Source organism: Melopsittacus undulatus, chromosome 5 (assembly GCF_012275295.1).
Source record: "Melopsittacus undulatus isolate bMelUnd1 chromosome 5, bMelUnd1.mat.Z, whole genome shotgun sequence".
In the NCBI taxonomy this organism is placed as follows: domain Eukaryota; kingdom Metazoa; phylum Chordata; class Aves; order Psittaciformes; family Psittaculidae; genus Melopsittacus; species Melopsittacus undulatus.
The window spans coordinates 32,875,795-32,896,006 of record NC_047531.1 but is presented as its reverse complement, the minus strand read 5'-3'; the positions used below and the strand labels follow the sequence as shown (position 1 = coordinate 32,896,006).

Sequence of the window (20,212 nt, the reverse complement as noted above, 5' to 3'; positions counted from 1 at the left end):
TTCTAAAAGTAGCTGGAAGCAGAAGATATTCCAAATACAGAATAATGACATGAAATTATCATTTAAAGGCAATTTAAAGGTATTAAGAACTGTCTGAATCTGTTACATTAAACCAAGGGGCATTGGAGGTAAATGGCAAAAAGTGCTTTTCTTGAAAGTATATATAATATGTACACTAAATGGTGTAGTTTAGACTTTGAACAATGACTTGATCCCTAGTCATCCCTTTGTCCTAAGCAGTCAATTAATAGTTAAAGCAATGAGTGACACATTGCTTCTGTTAGGATGATGCCATAACTTATCAAATAAGATTGCTGGTTCTGACCTCTTTTCTTACACTCATGGAATCACCGAATGGTTTGGATTGGAAGGGACCTTGAAAGATCATGCAGTTCCAACTCCCCCTGCCATGGGCAGGGACACCTTCTGCTAGACCAGGTTATTCAAAGCCCTGTTCAAACTGGCCTTGAACACTTCCAGGGATGGGACATATACAACTTCTCTGGGCAACCTGTGCTAATGCCTCATCATCCTTGTTGTGAAGAATTTTTTCCTAATGTCTAACCTAAATCTCCCCTCTGTCAGTTTAAAGCCCTTGTCCTGTCATTACATGCCCTTAGAAAAGGTCTTTATCCAGAATTCTTGTAAGCCCCTTCAGGCACTAGAAGCTGCTCTAAGGCCACCCCATAGCCTTCTCTAAGCTGAACAAGCTCAGTCCCCTCTCAGCCCATCTTCATGGGAAAGGCATTCCAGCACTTTGATCATCTTTGTGGCCTCCTCTGGACTCAAGGAGGTCCACATCCCTCTTGTTTTGTGGCCACATAACTGAATGAAGTACTCCAGTATATGAAACTAGTCCCTTTTTCTGCCATAATGCTTGAAAGGTTTCAACAAATTCTTCACTTACAACTTCTCAGCCTACTTCACAGACATTCCATACTCCCAAGAGTTTGTCCTTCTGTCTTTCAAGCCACATGAATTTCTTACTTCTTTTTCCACCACCTGCTAACCCCTTGCCCCGTCAGATGACACTGGTAATCAATCCTCTCCCCATCTGTCCCCACAGACCCCTGGAATAACATTCAGTTCAATCTTTCCAATAAGGTAAACTTCTTTGGTCAACAGCTTTTGTCTTGTACTATCTTGTCATATAAAAAGACTTGTGTCTTACTGTAGCCTGTAAGAATAGTGCTTGACACAGTTTGATATCTGCAGATAGTGGGTTTTGATGACTATCATTAATATCTAATGGTACAACTTGTCCTGCAGAGGACACTTGGCAGAATCCCATTGACCACAATGAATTCTGGGGGTATAAAAACCTGGTCTTCACTGATGAGATTGTGCAAGCAGGCTGCTTTAAATAATACATTTGAAATTCACACTCAGATGCAATTTAAGAGAATGTCTGAATTCAGAGAAGTCGGACCTGTCAATGAGAAAGGCTGCAAGTACAAAATGGGGCTTTAAAAATCAGTTTGGCTTTTGTAGTGGACACACATTCTGTCAAAAACAACTTACAGAAAATCTTAAAATAGGGCCAAGCACAAGCCCATTTATCTTGATAACAATAGCCCAAATTATTTTTCTGAGATCAGGTTGATGGAAGGACAAAAGCTATATAGCTGTCACTATGAAAAAGGATACCAGGAGGTAATGAATAGAAACCACCATAAAGACTTAATCTGAAGTTGATGATGGCAATGGGTTAATTATCCTTTGACTTAACTTACAGCTGAAAAAGAAAACACTGGAAGTGACTGTCTGGGATTATGATAGATTCTCTTCGAATGACTTCCTTGGTGAAGTAAGTAACTTATTTCCTTCTCTCTAAGCCTGACTAGTTAGAAAGCTGACTAACTACATGCTATGGTATTTGGAGACTGTTCTCTTCCAAGGTATGGTACATATGTTAAGTGAAACATTTTTTACATCACACTTTTACTGCTGATTTCATAACAAATTATCATGATATTTTTCATTCACACATGAAAGATGCCATTCTTTTATCTCAGTAAACTGTGGACAAGTTCTTTTAGGCCTCAGCAAAATGTAACTTCATTGAATATAATTTTTTTTTTGAGCCTGAGATTGTAACAGACTTTACAGTGACTAAATGGGGGATTCTTGTTATGACTGATAGGCTGTTTGCCTTGATTTTAACATAACATGGAAACGCTGAGGAAGCATCGGTCTTTGTAAAAGATTAAAGAATTCCATCACACCATAATTTAGCATATGCACAAGTATCTGCAACTATGAGTAATTTGATCTTACTGATAAAGGTCTCATTTTTAACTCTACAAAATAGTAATATCATTAACAAAGTATGACTGAAGGCAAAATCTTGAAAAAAAATAATAAATGTGATGAATGATTGTGGGAAGAAGAACACTCTCTCTTAAAAGCAAATACACAAGCAGATGCACATATAATACTGAATTACCAGCAATAAGTATGGTGTGAAAAAAGTAATTAAAATGTTATTACAGAAGAGGATTACAATTAGAAACAGAAGCCCAGGGAAATCGGTCACTCAGAGAGTAACTCAAAGTGTCTCTGCTCATTCTGCATTCCAAATTCACAAAGAAGGCACTCAGTTCATCTCCAGTTCCTCTTTGTAACTACAAAACTGAGCAATCAGTGTCACTATTTGAACAATTACTAAAATAAATATATAGGAAGCAGCTACATGATTACTTATTTCCTGCATGCTGCATCAGTATTCTTGTTGAGTTCAGCATGTTTGTCCAAATGCAGGGCTTTACTGAATATCTATATCATTGACATTTAGAAAATTGATGCTCTGCAGCTGCTTTTACAGCAAGGCTCACACTTTTGCTTACAAACATTTTTAACCTCTAGAACTATTTTATTTATTAAATAATTCAGACTTAAATATGAAAACAGTTTTTCATCGAAAAAAGGAACAGAAAAGACTATCCAGGATATTTAAGGACCATAATGTCCAGAGGAATCCTGTACCATAACATCAAATATGGGATATCCAAATCGTGCCCTAAGTACTTGCTTGAATAGGGCCAGCACCACTTACTTGCACCAAAAGGCAAGTGACCCATCTTGGTTCACATCCATGGAATGTGAACCCACTTCTACAAAGCTGAGCTCTCAGCCTATACTGCCTATTGGGAGCATTGTCAGTCATACTGTCTTCCAAGTCATTCCCAAAGCCATGACCAAAAACTGCAACAGGAAGCGTGCTAAATAGTTATTCTGTTCAGATCAAATATAGACCTAACCAGAAAGACCAAGGCAGGTCATATACAACCTATGAAGCTGAAATAAAAAAGGCTTTTAACTTTTAGAAACAATCAGCTGTGAAGAGACTTCCTCGTTCCTAAACTTGAAGATGCTTTCTTTTATAAAGGTCTTGCAATAAACATTGTTCCGTGATGTAATTGTACGCTTTATTTGTCTACCAGTTTTAAAACTTCCCTACATGACATTAGCTTTAATCCTCTCACGTCATAGCCAAATGCAAGGCTATTTTTGTCCTTTCCTTCATTAAAGACTATTATGACTCCTTAGTCCTTTATACCACTTGCCCCCCTTAGCTATAAGACCATTAAAGGGAGAAAGGGTCTTTATTGGTCCCAATGCTCATTATTTTTATTTCTTTTTTCTTAAAAAAATTTCACAAAACTCCTGCTAACAATGCAGGTGACCTAGAGCAGATTTTAGCTACAGTGGTAGTGCTTTTTTAGCCAATTTTTTTGTTTAATTTTAGCATTGCCATTGCATCTTCCTTTCTTTTTCTGCCAGTGAAGTTTCAAGGCCTGAATGGCCTATTGAATTCCATTATTTTAGTGAACTGCAAAGGTATTCCTATTCTTTTCTTTTTGCTACAAATTCTCAATATGTGGATTTTTTAAAGAATCAGCCAGCAAGTACAGAAAGGAGAAAACAACACTGGTTCTCTTAGAATATGTTTATGTGGAGGCAAAATGACCAGATGTCTTTTTAGTCTAGCTCTCAAGCTTATGTTTGCAAGCTACCCTTTATCTATCCATCTCGGTATTGAGCTGTTTAAAAATTCATAATCCTTACAGAGGTCCTGCTGAGAAGGTATATTAGCTCAGACACATCAATATACTAACAAATGTGGGTTTGGGATCAGAATCACAGCTAGTTTATATGAGGAGAGGTCAGAGCATGGACAAGGGGTCCTGGATCTATTAGCATACAGCCTTATGCCCTTAATTTCTTAGATTTGGTTACATGGTCTTGTAACACAACTGTAGACTCTTGTGTTGTACACAAAAATTATTAGATCAGATACAGGCCATATATTGTACTTTGATTTATTTGTAGGTATTGATCGAATTATCCAGTGTCTCTCAGCTTGACAACACTCCTCGGTGGTACCCTCTGAAAGAACAGAGTGAAAACATTGACCATGGGAAATCTCATTCTGGACAGAGTAGCCAGCAATCTCCGAAACCATCTGTTATCAAAAGCAGAAGTCATGGAATCTTCCCAGATCCTTCCAAGGGTAGGAATGGCTTGGTGCAGCTCTTATGAAATGTTTTCCCAGATGATGGGAAAACCTTTGCTGTGTGTAAGTTATAATAGAAAAATGAAGTTACTGCTGTGAAGTTTGTATACACTTTTATAAAAAACATTTATCTCTGTGATTAATTAATTGGAGCCAAGGATTAATTTTCCTTAATTTGAGCAAACCAGCTTACTGAGTAACTGTGCCCTTAAAAAAGTAGTTTATAAGCTCTATGTGTTTTGCACAACTACTATAGATTCTGTGCCATTTTCATTTTTCTGGTAGCCTTGCCCAAATTCAATACATATTTAGCTTTCTATTTTTTTTATATTCATTAGATATATTATGGCATTATATCTTCTGGAAGTGTCACATTAATATTTTACAGTATAACAATTATGCTATAATAATGCATATGCATTTTCAGTTGATGATAACGGGCTGTAGCATATCTCAATTGCATTGGAAATCAGTGGAGCTGGTATAGGAGGATTATACTGCTGTTTACAAAAATTGATCTCAGTGTCTCCTGCTCCAAGAAATGTTTTTTTTTTTTTTTTTTTTTGATTCTCAGCAGTTGAGGTCTGACACAGTATATATGATATCAAGGCAAAAGCTATTCCAAATGGCACCCAGATAAGAGCTTCAGAGTATTAAGACTCTGTTCCATCTCCTCTCTATTTTTCTGTGTAATATTTTGCTTAGGATTTGTGTCTATATAAGATCTATGTCTAATTAAGAGGTTAGTCAAGAAGTTATTGTAAGTTAGGCTATGGTTTTGACCAGGGCATTAATCAGAATAAAAATGCGTGCATTAGCTAAGTATTTGGTAGTGGTGTAAGTGATCCTATTTAGTCTCTGCAGAGTAGAGAAGCAGACATTGGAAAACAAATTAGTCTTTAGGCTAATCTGTTATTGCACCAGTGTGAACCAGCACAGGAAGTATAATTCAGAGGTGATAGAAAACCAATAGTAAATTATTTATTTCCTAGGCCAGGGAAGCATGGGTAAGTAGAAAATGGTGCTTTATGAGAGTTTTCTAATCATGATATATCCCAAGACTTTGAATGGCATTCCACAGCTTATCCTTTATTCCTTGTCCTGGAATGCAGCTAGAAAGAAAATAGAATTGTTTGTTTTTAATAAATGCAGCAATTGTGCTTCTTTATTTTCTTGGTAGACATGCAGGTGCCCACCATTGAGAAATCCCACAGCAGTCCGGGGAGTTCCAAGTCTTCCTCCGAGGGACATTTACGCTCTCATGGTCCATCTCGCAGCCAAAGCAAAACCAGTGTCACTCAAACTCACCTCGAAGATGCTGGGGCAGCCATCGCCGCTGCTGAAGCAGCTGTCCAACAGCTTCGCCTTCAACCAAGTAAAAGACGCAAATAAATTCCTCAGCATGGCAGCTTAATGTTCATCTGTTGCCTTTTTCCCTGCTGTCCTTCCCTTTTCGGCTATTTTCTTTTCTGTTCTTGGCACACTGTGCTCACTCTGTTCAATGTCTTTCTTTGTGTGCCTGTGTGTGAATACATATAATTACAATATACTCTTGTATTTAGAAGTCTTTTATTTATTTATTTATTTTAATTTATGTAGACTGCAGTGAAACTGGCTGTTTCTCCATCAGTCCCTTCACTCATGGTTCATGATGTTCCATGGTTGTGCATGACTCACAGAAAATTCCATTGTGTGGTGGTGCTTTGATGTCACTTTGATGTCATTACCAATGAAATAATCAAAACCTGCAGAGATGTGGCTGCCAGTTCTTCAAGTTGCACACAAATATTGAGAGCACATTAAGACAAAATATAAGTAGTAATCAAGAAGGACAGTACTATATACACAAAAGAAAATTTAAAGTTAAAGAAAAAATGTTTTTTAACTACATGGTTGAGATTTCTATTTTTGAAACACGACTGTAAATATCTAATTTTTTTTTAAGGAAATATAAGGCAACCTTCTAACTATCTCATATAATATATTAATGATGAGTAGAGCAGTGTCCTGGGTTCAGCTGACAAACAGCAATAGACAAAAACATTTAAAACATTAAATGCAAAATCGTTAAACACACAAAAGCCATTAACGACATCAGATTTCAACAGGGTATCAAGTTAGCAAAGTCAAAGGGAGTAGAGAGCTAAGTCAGATGACATAGTCAGTTCAATTCTAGTAATTTTTGTGCCATGAATTGATTAAAGTCAAGATAGATTTCATCAGACAGCTTGAAATAGATTAATAAATTAAAACTTTTCCATTCAAAAAGGTTGCTCTCCAGAATATAATTCAGACCCGTATCTGATTGCTAGTTGACGGTTTAGTTGATGGCAAATTAAAACTCCCTGCCTGTGGAAACATTGTGTTTGTCTTCAGGATTTGTTGATATGCCATAAAGTTACCATGGTATAATACAAAAAACCAGGGGAAAATTATTTCCCTTGTCTTCACCATCATTAATAAAGAAACAGCCAGTTTTAATACTCTTTAATGCTGTGCATGTGGTGTCTCTTTGGTGTTTGAAAACACTACTTAAATACAGAAAAAAACACTTCTGTTTGCATGAATAACATTTAAGCTGGTTCCATCTGAGGATACATACTCTGGGTTTCCATTTCACCCACACTGCCACAGCAGCACATAAAAGCGGTCAGTCTAATCATGCCAGGAAGCAGCACAGACACAGCATAGCAGGAGTCCTCCCTATTCAAAGAACTCAGTCTGACAATCTGCCTCCACCAGCCAATGACAACAAAGACCAAAGCCAACTAGCCCTCAGGAAAGTGATGTCTGATGGACCAGTCAAGCCTGAAGGAGGTGAGCAGAAAGACATGGTTAAGAAACAAATCACATTCAAATTCCTTCTTGCCATGTCTACTAATTCATTGTGATATTTAATTTTTTATTTTACCCCTCCATTAAGTGCTGTTAATGTTAACATGAATCAAGAACTCTGCTTGATTTTTCCACTTCAGCGCATAAATCCAGAATGAAAAACTGTGCTAAGAAACATTGCAAACCAATAAATGTGCACTTCCATTCCACCGAAGGACTTAGACTTCTGTTAAAAATGGTATAGCTTTGCTTGTGTTGTTACCTAATAAAAAGAATGCATCCAAGCTGGTCTGCTTAAACATGATTGAATATTCCTTGTACTGTGATAAAAACCTAATTGCACATTTTTGGTTTTGGAATTCTAATTGAGACAATAACAATTTCTTTTTCCCCTGCCAGCATAGTTGTTATGTCAAAAGTCACTAGCATAGATACTTTTTCAAACCAACAGTGGAAAGGAGTATTGTATACCTTAATCTCTGGATACCTTTACTACCGACTTCTTAAAAAAATATTTTTTACCTGTGGCACCTCTACATCAAACCTAAATCATCAATTTCTCCCCTCATCACAAATAAAGAGCCAGAATCTCAATTGGTTCAAATTGGCACTGTTCTTTTGACTTCTTGAGCATTTTGGTTATTTTCATGGAATCTGAGGGATTATCCCTTTAAATTTACAGACTGGACTCCAAGATTTTCTCTTGTGCTGTAATCCCTTCCCAAGTTTTCATGATTCCTTGAAGGTTTTTCTGTTAACACCATTGCACACTGTGGGCAGTACAGTCTGGCTGAGAAGGTTGTAGGAGTATGAAACCTTGAACAATATACCCTAAAGGCAATGAGTCATTAAGCTCATAATGTTCAAAGAGCTAATTAAGAAGGGCAAATCCAATAAATATTTTTAAACATTGTGTTTAGAATTGACGAGTTGATTGTTATGAGAACCTTAACAACTTTCCATAAATATGTCTATCTATACACGTGTGTGTCCACTCACACACATATTGTCAGACTCTGCAGCTCAGCTCCAGACATTCAGTTCAAGCTGGGGCCAGAGGATAACATGGTACTCATTCAGTCATTGTGCCTGAAAGGCCCATCTTATTCCTAGGATGTATACCATAGAAATCTAAATAACTCTTATGATCTTTTGAGGTGTCTTAGCTGTAAAGATTTATCACAAACACTTGCAGTCCTGTGATGCCTTTTGGCACAGACAAGCAATGCTTGTGATACATGGTTGAATCAAGGTTCACATACAGTTGCATGATAAGGAAATAGCTAGGGTGTTGGCTTCAAGTACCCTTGCCACTGAGCTTTTATACTTGCTTCTTTAGTTTTTAAAACTGAAAAGAAGAAATAGGTGTCGATATGCACTTGGCTCAGCAATATTAGAAGCATCATAGAGAGTTGTGGGAATAAAAGCCTACATTAATATCATTAATATATAAGTGAAGTTAGAGATACTGTGGAGAGACATAGTGCTTTTCTTTTTACATCTGACAACAGCTTTCAATTTATGGAGTTCAGTGGAATGCAGAGGTGATGAAGGAAGGAGAGGTTTCCCCTGCACCTTAAAAATTCTAAAATTTGGGATTTTTATGAATGATGATTAGGGATCATCAGTTTGCAAGACCATTCCTACAGGAATGCTGCATGGTTGTGATAGCGTCCCCCATTACAGCCTACTTTATTTTACTAATTTATTATTCCTTTCTTTCTGGAAAAGAACCCCTTATGAACTCGGTTTATGGACTGGAACAGTCATCTTGGCTAGGTAGTAACTTTTTGCCAGTAAGTCTCAAAGCTTGTTATTAAGGAAGACATTACAGATAACCCACAACATTATTAGATTTTTTTCTACCATAGTAATTTCACTTTGAAATTATGAGAGAACAGCACCTTTTAGAACAACTGCTTGTTTTTTGTCAGCTGAAGCACAAAAGGGTGATGGGAAAAATTCTATGATGTGAGTGAGCATCAGCCCTTCTCTACCTATGAGAATTCCCAGAGTTTCCTCCTTTAACTTAGTCTCTTTTAGTTGAACTGGGACTTGAAAATAAACAGAACAAAACAAGAACCCTCATTCATTCTCAGAATGCCCACGAGGAATCTTCTCTGCTTATGACTCCTAAGATTTTTTCAACTGGATGTACTTTGTCAGTTATTATTTGTGTGTCTGATGAGAAGTAAAAAGGAAATCATAAACAAACCCAGCACCTATGGTATACATATTTTGGGTATGCAAAGGACTTGCATCAGCTAAAGTTTATTGGACTGAACTATTTCTGTATTCATTTTAAACAGTAAAACATGTATTCTAATAAATCTGTTTTAAAATTAAGTTGAAGATACAACAAAAAACATTGGTCTTTGTTCAGCACCTTTGTAAAATCCAATATTCAACTGTAGCATTTAATTAAAATTAAACCCTGAAGTATAATCTCCTTGTTGCCTGTGAGAGATAAAAGTGTGATTTGCAAAGAAACCAATTGCATAATACACATTCCCATCACACCCCTCAGAAAGGAGCAGACCTTTGAAGGCAGAATTTGCTGGGGATCCAAGCCAGAGGCAGAGAGCAGTGCCTGTGTTTGAGTTAATTTGATTTTGTTGTTGTGAAAAGTATGAATCATTGCCAATTACACATTCTCATAAAATTAAGCACATTGCTTTCAACATAAATCTGTGTATTAGAGTTTATACACCAGATGAGTCAGTTCTAGAGACATTGTAAATCAGTCCACCTCCTTTTAAGTCAGTAATTTCTTGAACAGAAGGATCATTCCATTATATGGAATTTTCTTGGTAGGTTGCTTATGTTTAAAATAAAATTATTTTAGTGTTCTTCTGATATGTGAACAGTTAGAGATATTCTGAAGATAGTTATCAGATCTCCGGATACATGCATATAAAACAGCAGGTGCATTTGCAATATAGTTATTTATTGATTTTATGCAAAAGACCTTTTCAAAATCAGTTTATAGTTTTAAAATAATGAACTACACGCTTTGGTTGTAATGACTTCAATACCATGTGGTTCAGTTAGAAGTCCGAACATACCTGTTGAGTTACCATTTAAGGTAATACAAACAATATATTTCTACAGCAGTTCCTGTCTGTTTCTCCTATGTTTTTTACTCAAAAATAGAAAAGTTTTTTTCAACCCCAAACCTCTGGGAATTTAAAATCACATTTTCTGAAAAACCTCCAAAGCTAATTCATGAACCCAGAACCTCTTTATTTCTCCCATCTCATAGAGAAACATTTCATCTTCTACACTATAAATTTTCCATCGTGACACAGAACCTTTTCTGTGGTATACTAAAAGGAAACCACTTTCTAAATAGTTGTGCCAAGTGATTTTACTGTGCAGAGGGATGTCTACTATCAAAGCCAAGATATTGCTAGCACTATTAAATCCATCTGAGCAAGTGCTGTGTAATTTCTAGACACTTAGCTGTAAGAAATTAAAATCAATAGGAATTTTCCTTATCACTAAGTTCTATTTACTGGTGTTAGCAACAATGTGGAGTGAAAGGAAATTGATTCCTAGGTTCTATAAATCTTTTGAATTAGATATGATTGTGAATTGAAATACCTGCTTATTTGGGTTCTCTTTAGGTCTATACCCATTTTCACACTTTCAATAGGCAATGCCACGTTTTAATTTCCTATGGTAGTTTAGGGTGTTTCCTTCACACTTTAAGTAATTTACTATCCAAAGCTGTTCTATGCCTAACTTCACTAGTCTCTTAATTTCCAAGTTAAATGGGCCTTCATATTGCTAGAAATAATCCAAGAATCATTATCAAAACAGGAACAGTTTGTCCCCACTCTCTGCAGATGGCAATAATCTGAGGCTGTCGTTCGAGTCTTGTTTCAGTCTAATAGCTGGCACATTTTGCTTTGGGTGTTCCTGCTATTTACCACCATTTTAAGATGACATGTAATTTCAGGAAATTGCTCAGATTCTTCATTTGATAACTCTTATTTCAAAAGTCTATTAGATGGTAGCGTAACCCTATGGAGCACATGGAAGAAAATTATTTCATCAGAATTGCTTTTCTGGGAAAAGGAATGCTATCACCACAGTTTGAGTGCTGTTCTGCTATTACTTCAAATCATAAATTGCTCTGTAAAGAGTTGTGTTGAAATTTCACAAAGTATCACTGCTCTGTGTGTGGACAAAGTTGTGTCTAATATACAAATGTGAGAAATAATATACAAAAATATTCAGTATGAGGAAGAGTGAGGAAAAGGAACTTTCAGAACTCACCAGAACTATATGTTTTTGATCACTAGTTATTAATGTATGTCCATTCTAATGACAGTTCATAAAAGAAGCAACTAGTAGTCCCAACAACAGTGTTTTACACTGCAAAACAGACTAAGCCTGAAGAGCACTTGCTTTTAGCCCTATCAAACCCTTCATGAAAACAGGTAAACTGGCATGTGGGGGCAGTTCGAGGTTTAAGCACTTGAAATATAAGTTAACTTGAGAGTGAAGAGTAGACGAACTTCTGCTAGAAGACACTGTGTGTGGCATGCCCTGTCCGTTGTTCAGCAGATAACTATCCAAGGCAGGTCAATGATTTCACCTGCTCCCAAAGGTTTGTGTCTTTGAGATGAGTCAGCATGTTTCTATCAGCTCTTTTTGTTGTCTACGGTTTCTCACAAGGCCACCAGTTACGAACAATAGCTTTTCTTAAACAACTAGAGGAGAATACTCAAAACTTAATCCTGAATGTAAACTCAAAAACATTTTTCCCTCCCCTATTTTGCTCAGAATTAGAACTTTCTTTCCCAATGAGTTTTGATAGTTTTATTTCTGCACCTGGTCAGATACCTGAAAAGGGGAGCATTACAATTTGATCCTCAGAAGTGAATTCTACTTTAGTCTCTTGTTTTATCCACAGGAACCACAGAACAGCATAGTCTTATTTTTCAAATTTAAGTCTTTAAAACAAAAAAGAAAGGTCCGTTCACTGTAGAAGAATGGCTGGAGTGGCTGACAGTGCTGGATTGTTTCCAGTTTGCTGCTGACAGATTTCACAGGTCATGGCTATAGGTCTTGTGTGAATTATCCATCTCCTTTATGTCAAATTCTAAAAAAACATCTTCTCTGTTACAAAAACAGATTTGTCTGAAAATCATATGGCTTCCATTCTCTCCTCTCTTAATGATTATAACACAATATTTTCTTTCTACTAGGACATGTTTTGCACCTCTTCCTTATTTATAAAAAATTGATTTTCTAATTGAGTTCATAGGCCAAATCGTAAGTGAAAGCGTATTTCTGAAATAGACACATTCAACTAATATTGTAATATGACTAATAATAATTTTAAAAACAATAAATTAAAGAAAAAAAAATGGAGCTGAAAGGTGAGGTCAGTGCTAGCCTCAATTTTCTTGAATCACCTATTCTTTTCCAAGAAGACATAAGGGAATACATGATCAAATATTATTCTGCCAAAGGAAAAGTTGTTGGATTTTTTTACCTGTACAATACAGAGTAAAAAAGGTATCTGCCTAACCATTTGACTTTTTTTCTTGGGAAACCCTGATCCTTCAGCAGGTATAACATTATGATCCACTCAGGATCTGCAAAAATTACTGTAGGCAATCAACACCTCTTCCAACTCATTTATATACTGTTTGCTAGAATGATTGAACTGAAAATTTTGCTCATGCCAGCCTGTACAACAGACAGGAAAACAGCATCACTTAGAGGCAGCATTAACACCACACTGATAGCTACTAAATATGACGTGACTACCCATTATCACACCGTCCAAGCAGAGAACGTTTCATTTCATTGAGGGAAATACCAGCTAAAATAAGGTTAGCAGTTGAAAATTAAATCAAAATACAACAGTACCTTTGTGTAACAGGATTTTTTTCTGCACTATTTCAGAAGAAGCAGCATATATTAGAGTTTTAAACTTTTATTTCTAATTTGTATTCTTTGTAGTTCAATGTCTGGGCAGCCCAGACATCACTGAAGTTGCAACCCTGATAAACTGCATAAAAAGCTCATGGAGAAGGGGCTGGAGGGAAGGAAGTGGTATCTCCTCTCTCCCCAGAAGTGGCCAAATGATGATGCTGGGTAATGACATTCAGTTAAGTTTAGTCTCTTCCATCTGCTAAGGCTTGAAGACTCTTTTCTCTAAAAACAGAAAAATTTTCATATACCTCATATGCAATTGACAGCAAGATCTTGCCTATGAGAAGTATTTAAAAAGTTTTCTAAGCTTACTTATTGTTTCTAAAAGGTCTTTTTTTTTTTTCTCCCTAAGAACCAGGAAGTAATTTGGAAAAAAAAAAAAAGGGGGCAAGGAAGCAATGAAACAACTCTTCCATACTTTGTATACTTAATATTCAAATGCTGGCATTTGCCTTTGCCTAAGTTCAGATATTCAGATAAATGCTGCAGATTGAAATAAATCAAGACTATGGTTTGTAGTATCAGGTACCTCTGTGATACCAGAAGAGAATCTAATCTTTGGACCAGAATGAAACCATGAGAAACTATTCAACTCTCTACAGATCAAGACAACTCCTGCTGGAACCTTTGATGTCAAAACCTGAGAACTTAGACGTTTTTAACATAGCATCCGTAAGAAAAAGTTCTGTAACTAAGTAAACCAGCCTTAATCTCACTTTAACTACTTGTCCTATATGTCAGCAGCAACACAACTAGGCAAGCATGGTGGCAATTGCTCTGATACTTACAGGATTGAGAGTCGTAGAATGATTGAATACTTAGGGTTGGAAAGCACCTTAAGATCATCCAGTTCCAACTGCCCTTCCATGGGCAGGTACACCTCCTACTAGACTATGTTACCCAAGGCTCCGTCCAACCTGGCCTTGAACACTGCCAGGGATGGAGAATTTACCACTTCTTTGGGCAACCTGTTTCAGCGCCTCAGCACCCTCACAGTACAGAATTTCCTTATATTCAATCTAAACTTCCCCTGTTTAAGTTTCAACCTGTTACCCCTTGTCCTGTCACTACAGTCCCTAATGAAGAGTCCCTCCCCACCATCCCTGTAGCCCCCTTCAGATACTGGAAGGCTCCTATGACGTCTCCACGCAGCATCTCTTCTCCAGGCTGAAGAGCCCCAGCTTTCGCAGCCTGTCTTCATACGGGTTCATAGACCTTACACAGACTAGCAAAACAAGAGGAGTACCACAGTGAAAGCAGACTTTCTTCTTCAAGTTAAGACAACATTTGCATTTGTTCAAAGTGAAAGGGGAAGGCTGCAAATGTATATACAAACCAGTCCCTTGCATGTGAGCAGGAACCAAGTTCTAACTTTCAACTTAGAGTATAAATCTAACCATGGTTATTTTAACTGCAAGACAAATTATTGCCTGGCAGCAAGCACTGATACATCTGCAGAACTTGGAAGTTTCCTATATAACCAGCTTCAGAAGCTTAAAGGTCTAGATTTTTCTGTAAAAATACAGTTATATAGAAAATGTGTGTGTCTCGTGTTATGGAGGTTTTTGTATCCAGATTTTTAATTTGTCACAAAATCAGCTGTAAATCTATTTGTGGATTTCATCTTGTCACAAACTGGTGCTGTAGTACGTTGCTTTCATAGAGCAGACAAGAAAAAACCCAAAATATTAAACTTTAGAATTTTCAAAATCGAGTCATGAATCTAAACTTGGATCCATTATAACTATTCACCAAGAGAACTTGTGGGGGAAAAAAGCATCAGTATAGAAAAAGATGTAAATTAATGAAAACAGCAGAGAAACTAAAAATACATCATACTGAATGTATCATCCGGATACAACCGTTTCAAAAGAAGCAGCTATGTTTTTGATTATAAATAGATGTAACAAAACTTCTAAATCATTTATAAAGGTTTAATTCAAGATTTTCTGGCTTGAACTAAATTTTAGGTACTTACTGTTTTTAGAAATCCACCAGTAAAAGAACTGCTTCAGTCACTAGTTTTTACAGCAAACTCGATAAAAATAAGAGCCACACAAAAATAATATAAATATATTTTCAATATATGTTCAGTATATGTTTTTCAATATGTGTTCAATATATTTTATTTTCAATAAAAATATGAACACCCTTTCAGCCACATACGTTATGGTGAAGTTGCATGCTACATGAAGAAAATTTATGCCTAAGAGAAGAACTAAAGATGTTATTTGTGCTGGCATAATACTGTCTTGGCTTCCATGGGTCTTGCAGATGTATGGCTTAAATAACTTAAATAAAACTCTGGAATGCCAAACGAAAACCATCAGAAGTTGTACAGGCCATATAAATACTATAAGAACTGAGGTTAAGGATTAGTTTGGGACATGCATGAGATAGCCCTCATGCACACTGTTGAACAAAGGGCAGCTGGCAATAATACATTGTAAAGGAGAGTTTTACTTCTCTGAAGTCTGGCTTTTGCCTGACCTTTCCCAGACTGGTTTGCTGACATGTCACCATAGTCATAGGAATTCACTCACAGTATCACAAACTGAAAGTGATGATGCAACCACTGCTCACAGCTGCCTGAGCAGGACCCAGTGCTGTGCTCTCACTGTCTCTGCTGGAAAATCTGAGTGGCTTTCTCTTCAGATGAGATACTGAGAGTATCTGTTAATAACACCATGATTTTACAGGTTATTAGATTTATTAACATTCAAGAAGATAACCTATGATCAATGTATAAAATCATAAAATAGAGCTGAATATTTTTGTCTGAAAATAATTTAGACTGATAGATTCCTTCTGTGACTCTAGGCAATAGTGAAACAGAGGAGGCTAATAGAGGTTTGAAAAAAGGTGATGTGACAGCTCAGCTTAGCAGTGAAGAATCACTTTGCAGAGCAGGAGTTCTGTCTTAATTCACAATTTGGCCTAAGGTTTGATGAGATGTGATAACATTCTTCTCCTCTAGTTTCAATTAATCATCTTCAACAAAAATATTATTCATTCAGTCCAGCATAAAAAATATTTGTTGCCATTTTAAGGCAAGACACTGTTGGGGCTCTGGCTCTTATTTGAAATAATTTCCATTTAGATATTTGACTAATTCCTTGCTTAAAGAAGAACACCTTTAAATGCTTGCATTAGAGTTTCACAGTTCACCAAAATAACATAAAACTTCATTAAGTCTTCACAGAAACTAACTTTACAAAAAAGTATTTTTTATCTTCAGTATATACATTCAGTCAGTTGGAATAGATGAAACATGATAATAGCAGATATAGGAGAGGACATTTAACAAAAAAAAATCCCAAAATCTGTATTAATATTCCCAGACAACTGTATTATTCAATATGATGTCTACTCTATTGTTCCTGTATTAATTATTATGTGTAATGTCACTGTGTCCTTTTTCATTTATATTTCTCAACTTGCTAATGGCTGAATACAGGAAGATTTGTTCATGTAGTACAATAATACAGAAAACAGAAAATAAGGCATCTGAAATGAAAGTAACACATGCTGGTGTACAGGTTCTACACCAAATGGCCTTAAATGACATTGAGGCATCTCCATCAAAAATATGCACATTAACATTCTAGGTATGTGGTAGGAGCAATACAGCTAGGTAGGGCAGTTGAGAAATATAATGCAGTAGCTGTGTTACGTCTGAAGAGGGGTGGAGGTCTTCATGCAGTCTCTGTGAGAGTAGATGGTGTACATATATTTCCTTTCAGCTTCATCTCCTTCTCAAATTCACCAAATGCAAAGACTGTTTCATGAGTAATATAAGGAAGGCCCACTGTGACTTTCATTTTTAAAAGATTACTGTATGAAATCTTTCAGATGAATAACTGGTTTTCTGTAGCTTTAACCAGAAAAGCAATGTTAATCAATCTAACCCATTGTGGTTTTTTTTTCCTTCAGGCTGTTGATTTGAACTATTAACATGACTGGAGAAAAAAAAAAAATGGTGGTATACTATTTGATTTAGAACAGCTTATTCTGTGTGAAAATAATATCTGGGAAAAATGATAACACAATACTAGAATATAAAGTAGAAAAGCTAGTGTTTGCAGCATATAATTTTGATGAATTTTTTCTTTAACATGGATGGCACTGATATCTTGCAAAGTTTTTGATAACCCATTGTTCCCACCCTGTACAGCAAGGTCTACTAATCACCGACCTGCAGAAAGTTCTGTCTCCACTGGCTCATCAGCCAGTAGCTTTGGCAGTGGCTACAGCATGGATAGCGAAGGCAGCAGCAGTGCCACAGGAGAGAATAATCTATTCCCCATCCCAAGAATGTAAGGCTTTATCTTTAATGTACCGTATCCTCTGTGCATTATGTATAAACCTTTCACTTGCCAGAATCTAGGACAACAATGTGATATCAGGTTTTGGGGGCCAACTGTTTATTCTACATTGCATTGGATTTTCAGTCATGTTGTTCTGGGATAAAATAAATTGTACTTCCCTGTGGCAAAAAAAAGTGATCCTTAATTGGAATTGGCAGTCACAAAGAATAATATTCCTGTCATTCCTAATGAGAAGAAAAAAAAAAAAAGCATAAAAATCTTTGTGCACAGAAACACAACATGGAGCTCTCAATAGAATTATTCAATTCACATATGCTAAATTTGAGTCCAAATAGTATTATTACTGTGTATTGTCTAGCAATGTGACAGTATCTGCAGTCACTTTGTATTTGGCTGACAGATTCACCAACATACTAAGCATGAAATCAGCCCCACTTCTACTGAATAGAAGAAAGAAGTCTTCATGGTTCAGCTTTTCTTCTGCAGCAGTTTGTTCCCATGGATTTTACTGAATTAAATAAAATATATCCAGACCTCTTATTTTCAATTAATGCCTAGACTATAAATTATTTAAATGCTGATATTAGACAGAGATTTTAAAAGTTGCACAGGACATTTATATAGACAAATATGCTTTCTTTTTCACATTATCTCGAGAGCTTTATCTAGCAATGTGATGAAAATGAGATAAAATTACCGTTTAACATCTGAGACTTTTAGAATCGTTCCTGGGGAGAATGTTTTAAAAATTATGGATAAAAATTTGCATATATTTGAATGTATATCTGATTGAAATTCTAGTCAACATTGGCATTCACACTAGCTTGGTAATGACTTCAGGGACTCTGACCTTGTACACTAATACAGTACATCCATAAGACCACAGCTCACAATTTGGATGTGAAGCTTTAAGCAGGATGAATAATTTTAAGTGTCTTGGCATATAAAAATATTTTAGTTATAAGCTCCCTGCTTAGGTGAAGTTTCTGCTCTACCAATAGAAAAATTTTGGATAGTCTGAGTTTTAAACTCTATTCAAAATGCTTTAACCATAGGAACATTTAACCATGAAGCAAAATAAAAGAATTAAATGGTGACACTATGGGAAATGTTTAACAAGGTAACTAATTAGAGTACTTGCCACTATTGAATAGTTATAACTATCAAGGGAAATGAATCATTATATACAGTTATATGCAGCTGAATAAATCTTGTAAAGTCTTTCTATTTGGGAGATAATTTTTTAAAGACTCTTATTATTCAGCTGTAATATTTCTGAAAGTTATTTCTGCTATCACCTCTGATAAGGACCAGATTGTCTATGCTTTTGTATTATGTAACCATTTATATCTGTAAAATTATATTAATTTTTAATACAAAGGTGAAAAACAACAGAACAATGTGTAAGGAACCATGGAGCTAAATAATTCTTGTATCATATTTGTAATATATGTTATGAAGGATTACCTCACAGAAGAAGATAAGATTAATTTTCAGTTAAAACTAAATTTAGAATAAGTTTTTAAAAGTGACATTTTATACTAATTTTTCAGTTCATTCTGAACTCGAACAGCTTCTGTTTCTGCTGTGAAGCATGAAGCTGACTCTTTGGTAGCAAAGTATTGCACTGGCTCTTTAGCCCCAGAGTAATTGCATGCATCTGAATATAGTGCCTTATACTTTCTATCTCAGCATTTCAGAGTCTTAAGGCAAAAAGACAAACAGAAGCACAAACATCTCATAGTAGCAAACATGGTTTTGACAGTGATTGTAATCATGCCTTAGAGTTTGCAGCAAGTATGTTTAAAGATAGCTTATAGAAAATCTCAAAGATACTTAACTTTCATTACCTAAAAATAGACATCCAGATTGTAATCCAGGTTTTTTCCTGGATTTCACACATCCAGTGGAGAAGATATGGAACTCCAGAGCATGATTTATTCCACTAAACTTACCTTAAGACTAATATACGTTTCAGGAGTAAACTTTTTTCTTATGCAAAACCCTAAACTGCAATGTAAAAGCATCATTAAACATAGATAATGTATACAATCATATTGTAGACCTAATATCAATTTTGATTCCTTATATATTTTACCATTCACTATAACAGGATTAATGGAGGAGAGGAACTGTGCAGGTTGGTTGCAGAATCCCAGGCTGATGGTGGGCACATAGCAGACAGCACCTGAAAGCCCCATTCTAAAAGAATATGCAGGTTTAGCAAGATGTGATTTCCATTGCCTCCAGATGAGGAAAAAAAAAAAAAATCTTCTGTGATCTGTCTAAATAGCAGCAGAAAAGAACCATTTTCCACTTTATTTTCTTGAAATTAAAAATATATATACATACTGTTTTCTTTGAAATACCTGTGAGGTTTGTCTTTTTGTAGACAACCAAACCTCATTAGCTTTGGTGTATAATTTACTTAGATCTGATCTCTTTGCAGTCTTACTGACACTATGACCATATCTTTTGACAGAGGGAAGATGAGCCAGAACGGACAAGAACCAGTAAAGCAGTCAGGAGTAGGATTAACCGATGCAGAAGGTAAAAAGAAAAACAAACAACACTACAGTGG

General features: G+C 36.0%; 1 protein-coding gene across 1 annotated transcript in view; it reads left to right on the top strand.

Moving 5' to 3' along the window:
* Window positions 1-20,212, top strand: part of PCLO (piccolo presynaptic cytomatrix protein) — a 352,993-nt gene that overhangs the window by 288,353 nt on the left and 44,428 nt on the right. Inside the window, exons 18-22 of the mRNA XM_031048314.2 lie at window positions 1,736-1,807; window positions 4,333-4,513; window positions 5,697-5,891; window positions 17,478-17,619; window positions 20,114-20,181. Of these exons, the coding sequence (XP_030904174.2) occupies window positions 1,736-1,807; window positions 4,333-4,513; window positions 5,697-5,891; window positions 17,478-17,619; window positions 20,114-20,181 (658 nt within the window). The remainder of the gene's footprint in view (window positions 1-1,735; window positions 1,808-4,332; window positions 4,514-5,696; window positions 5,892-17,477; window positions 17,620-20,113; window positions 20,182-20,212) is intronic.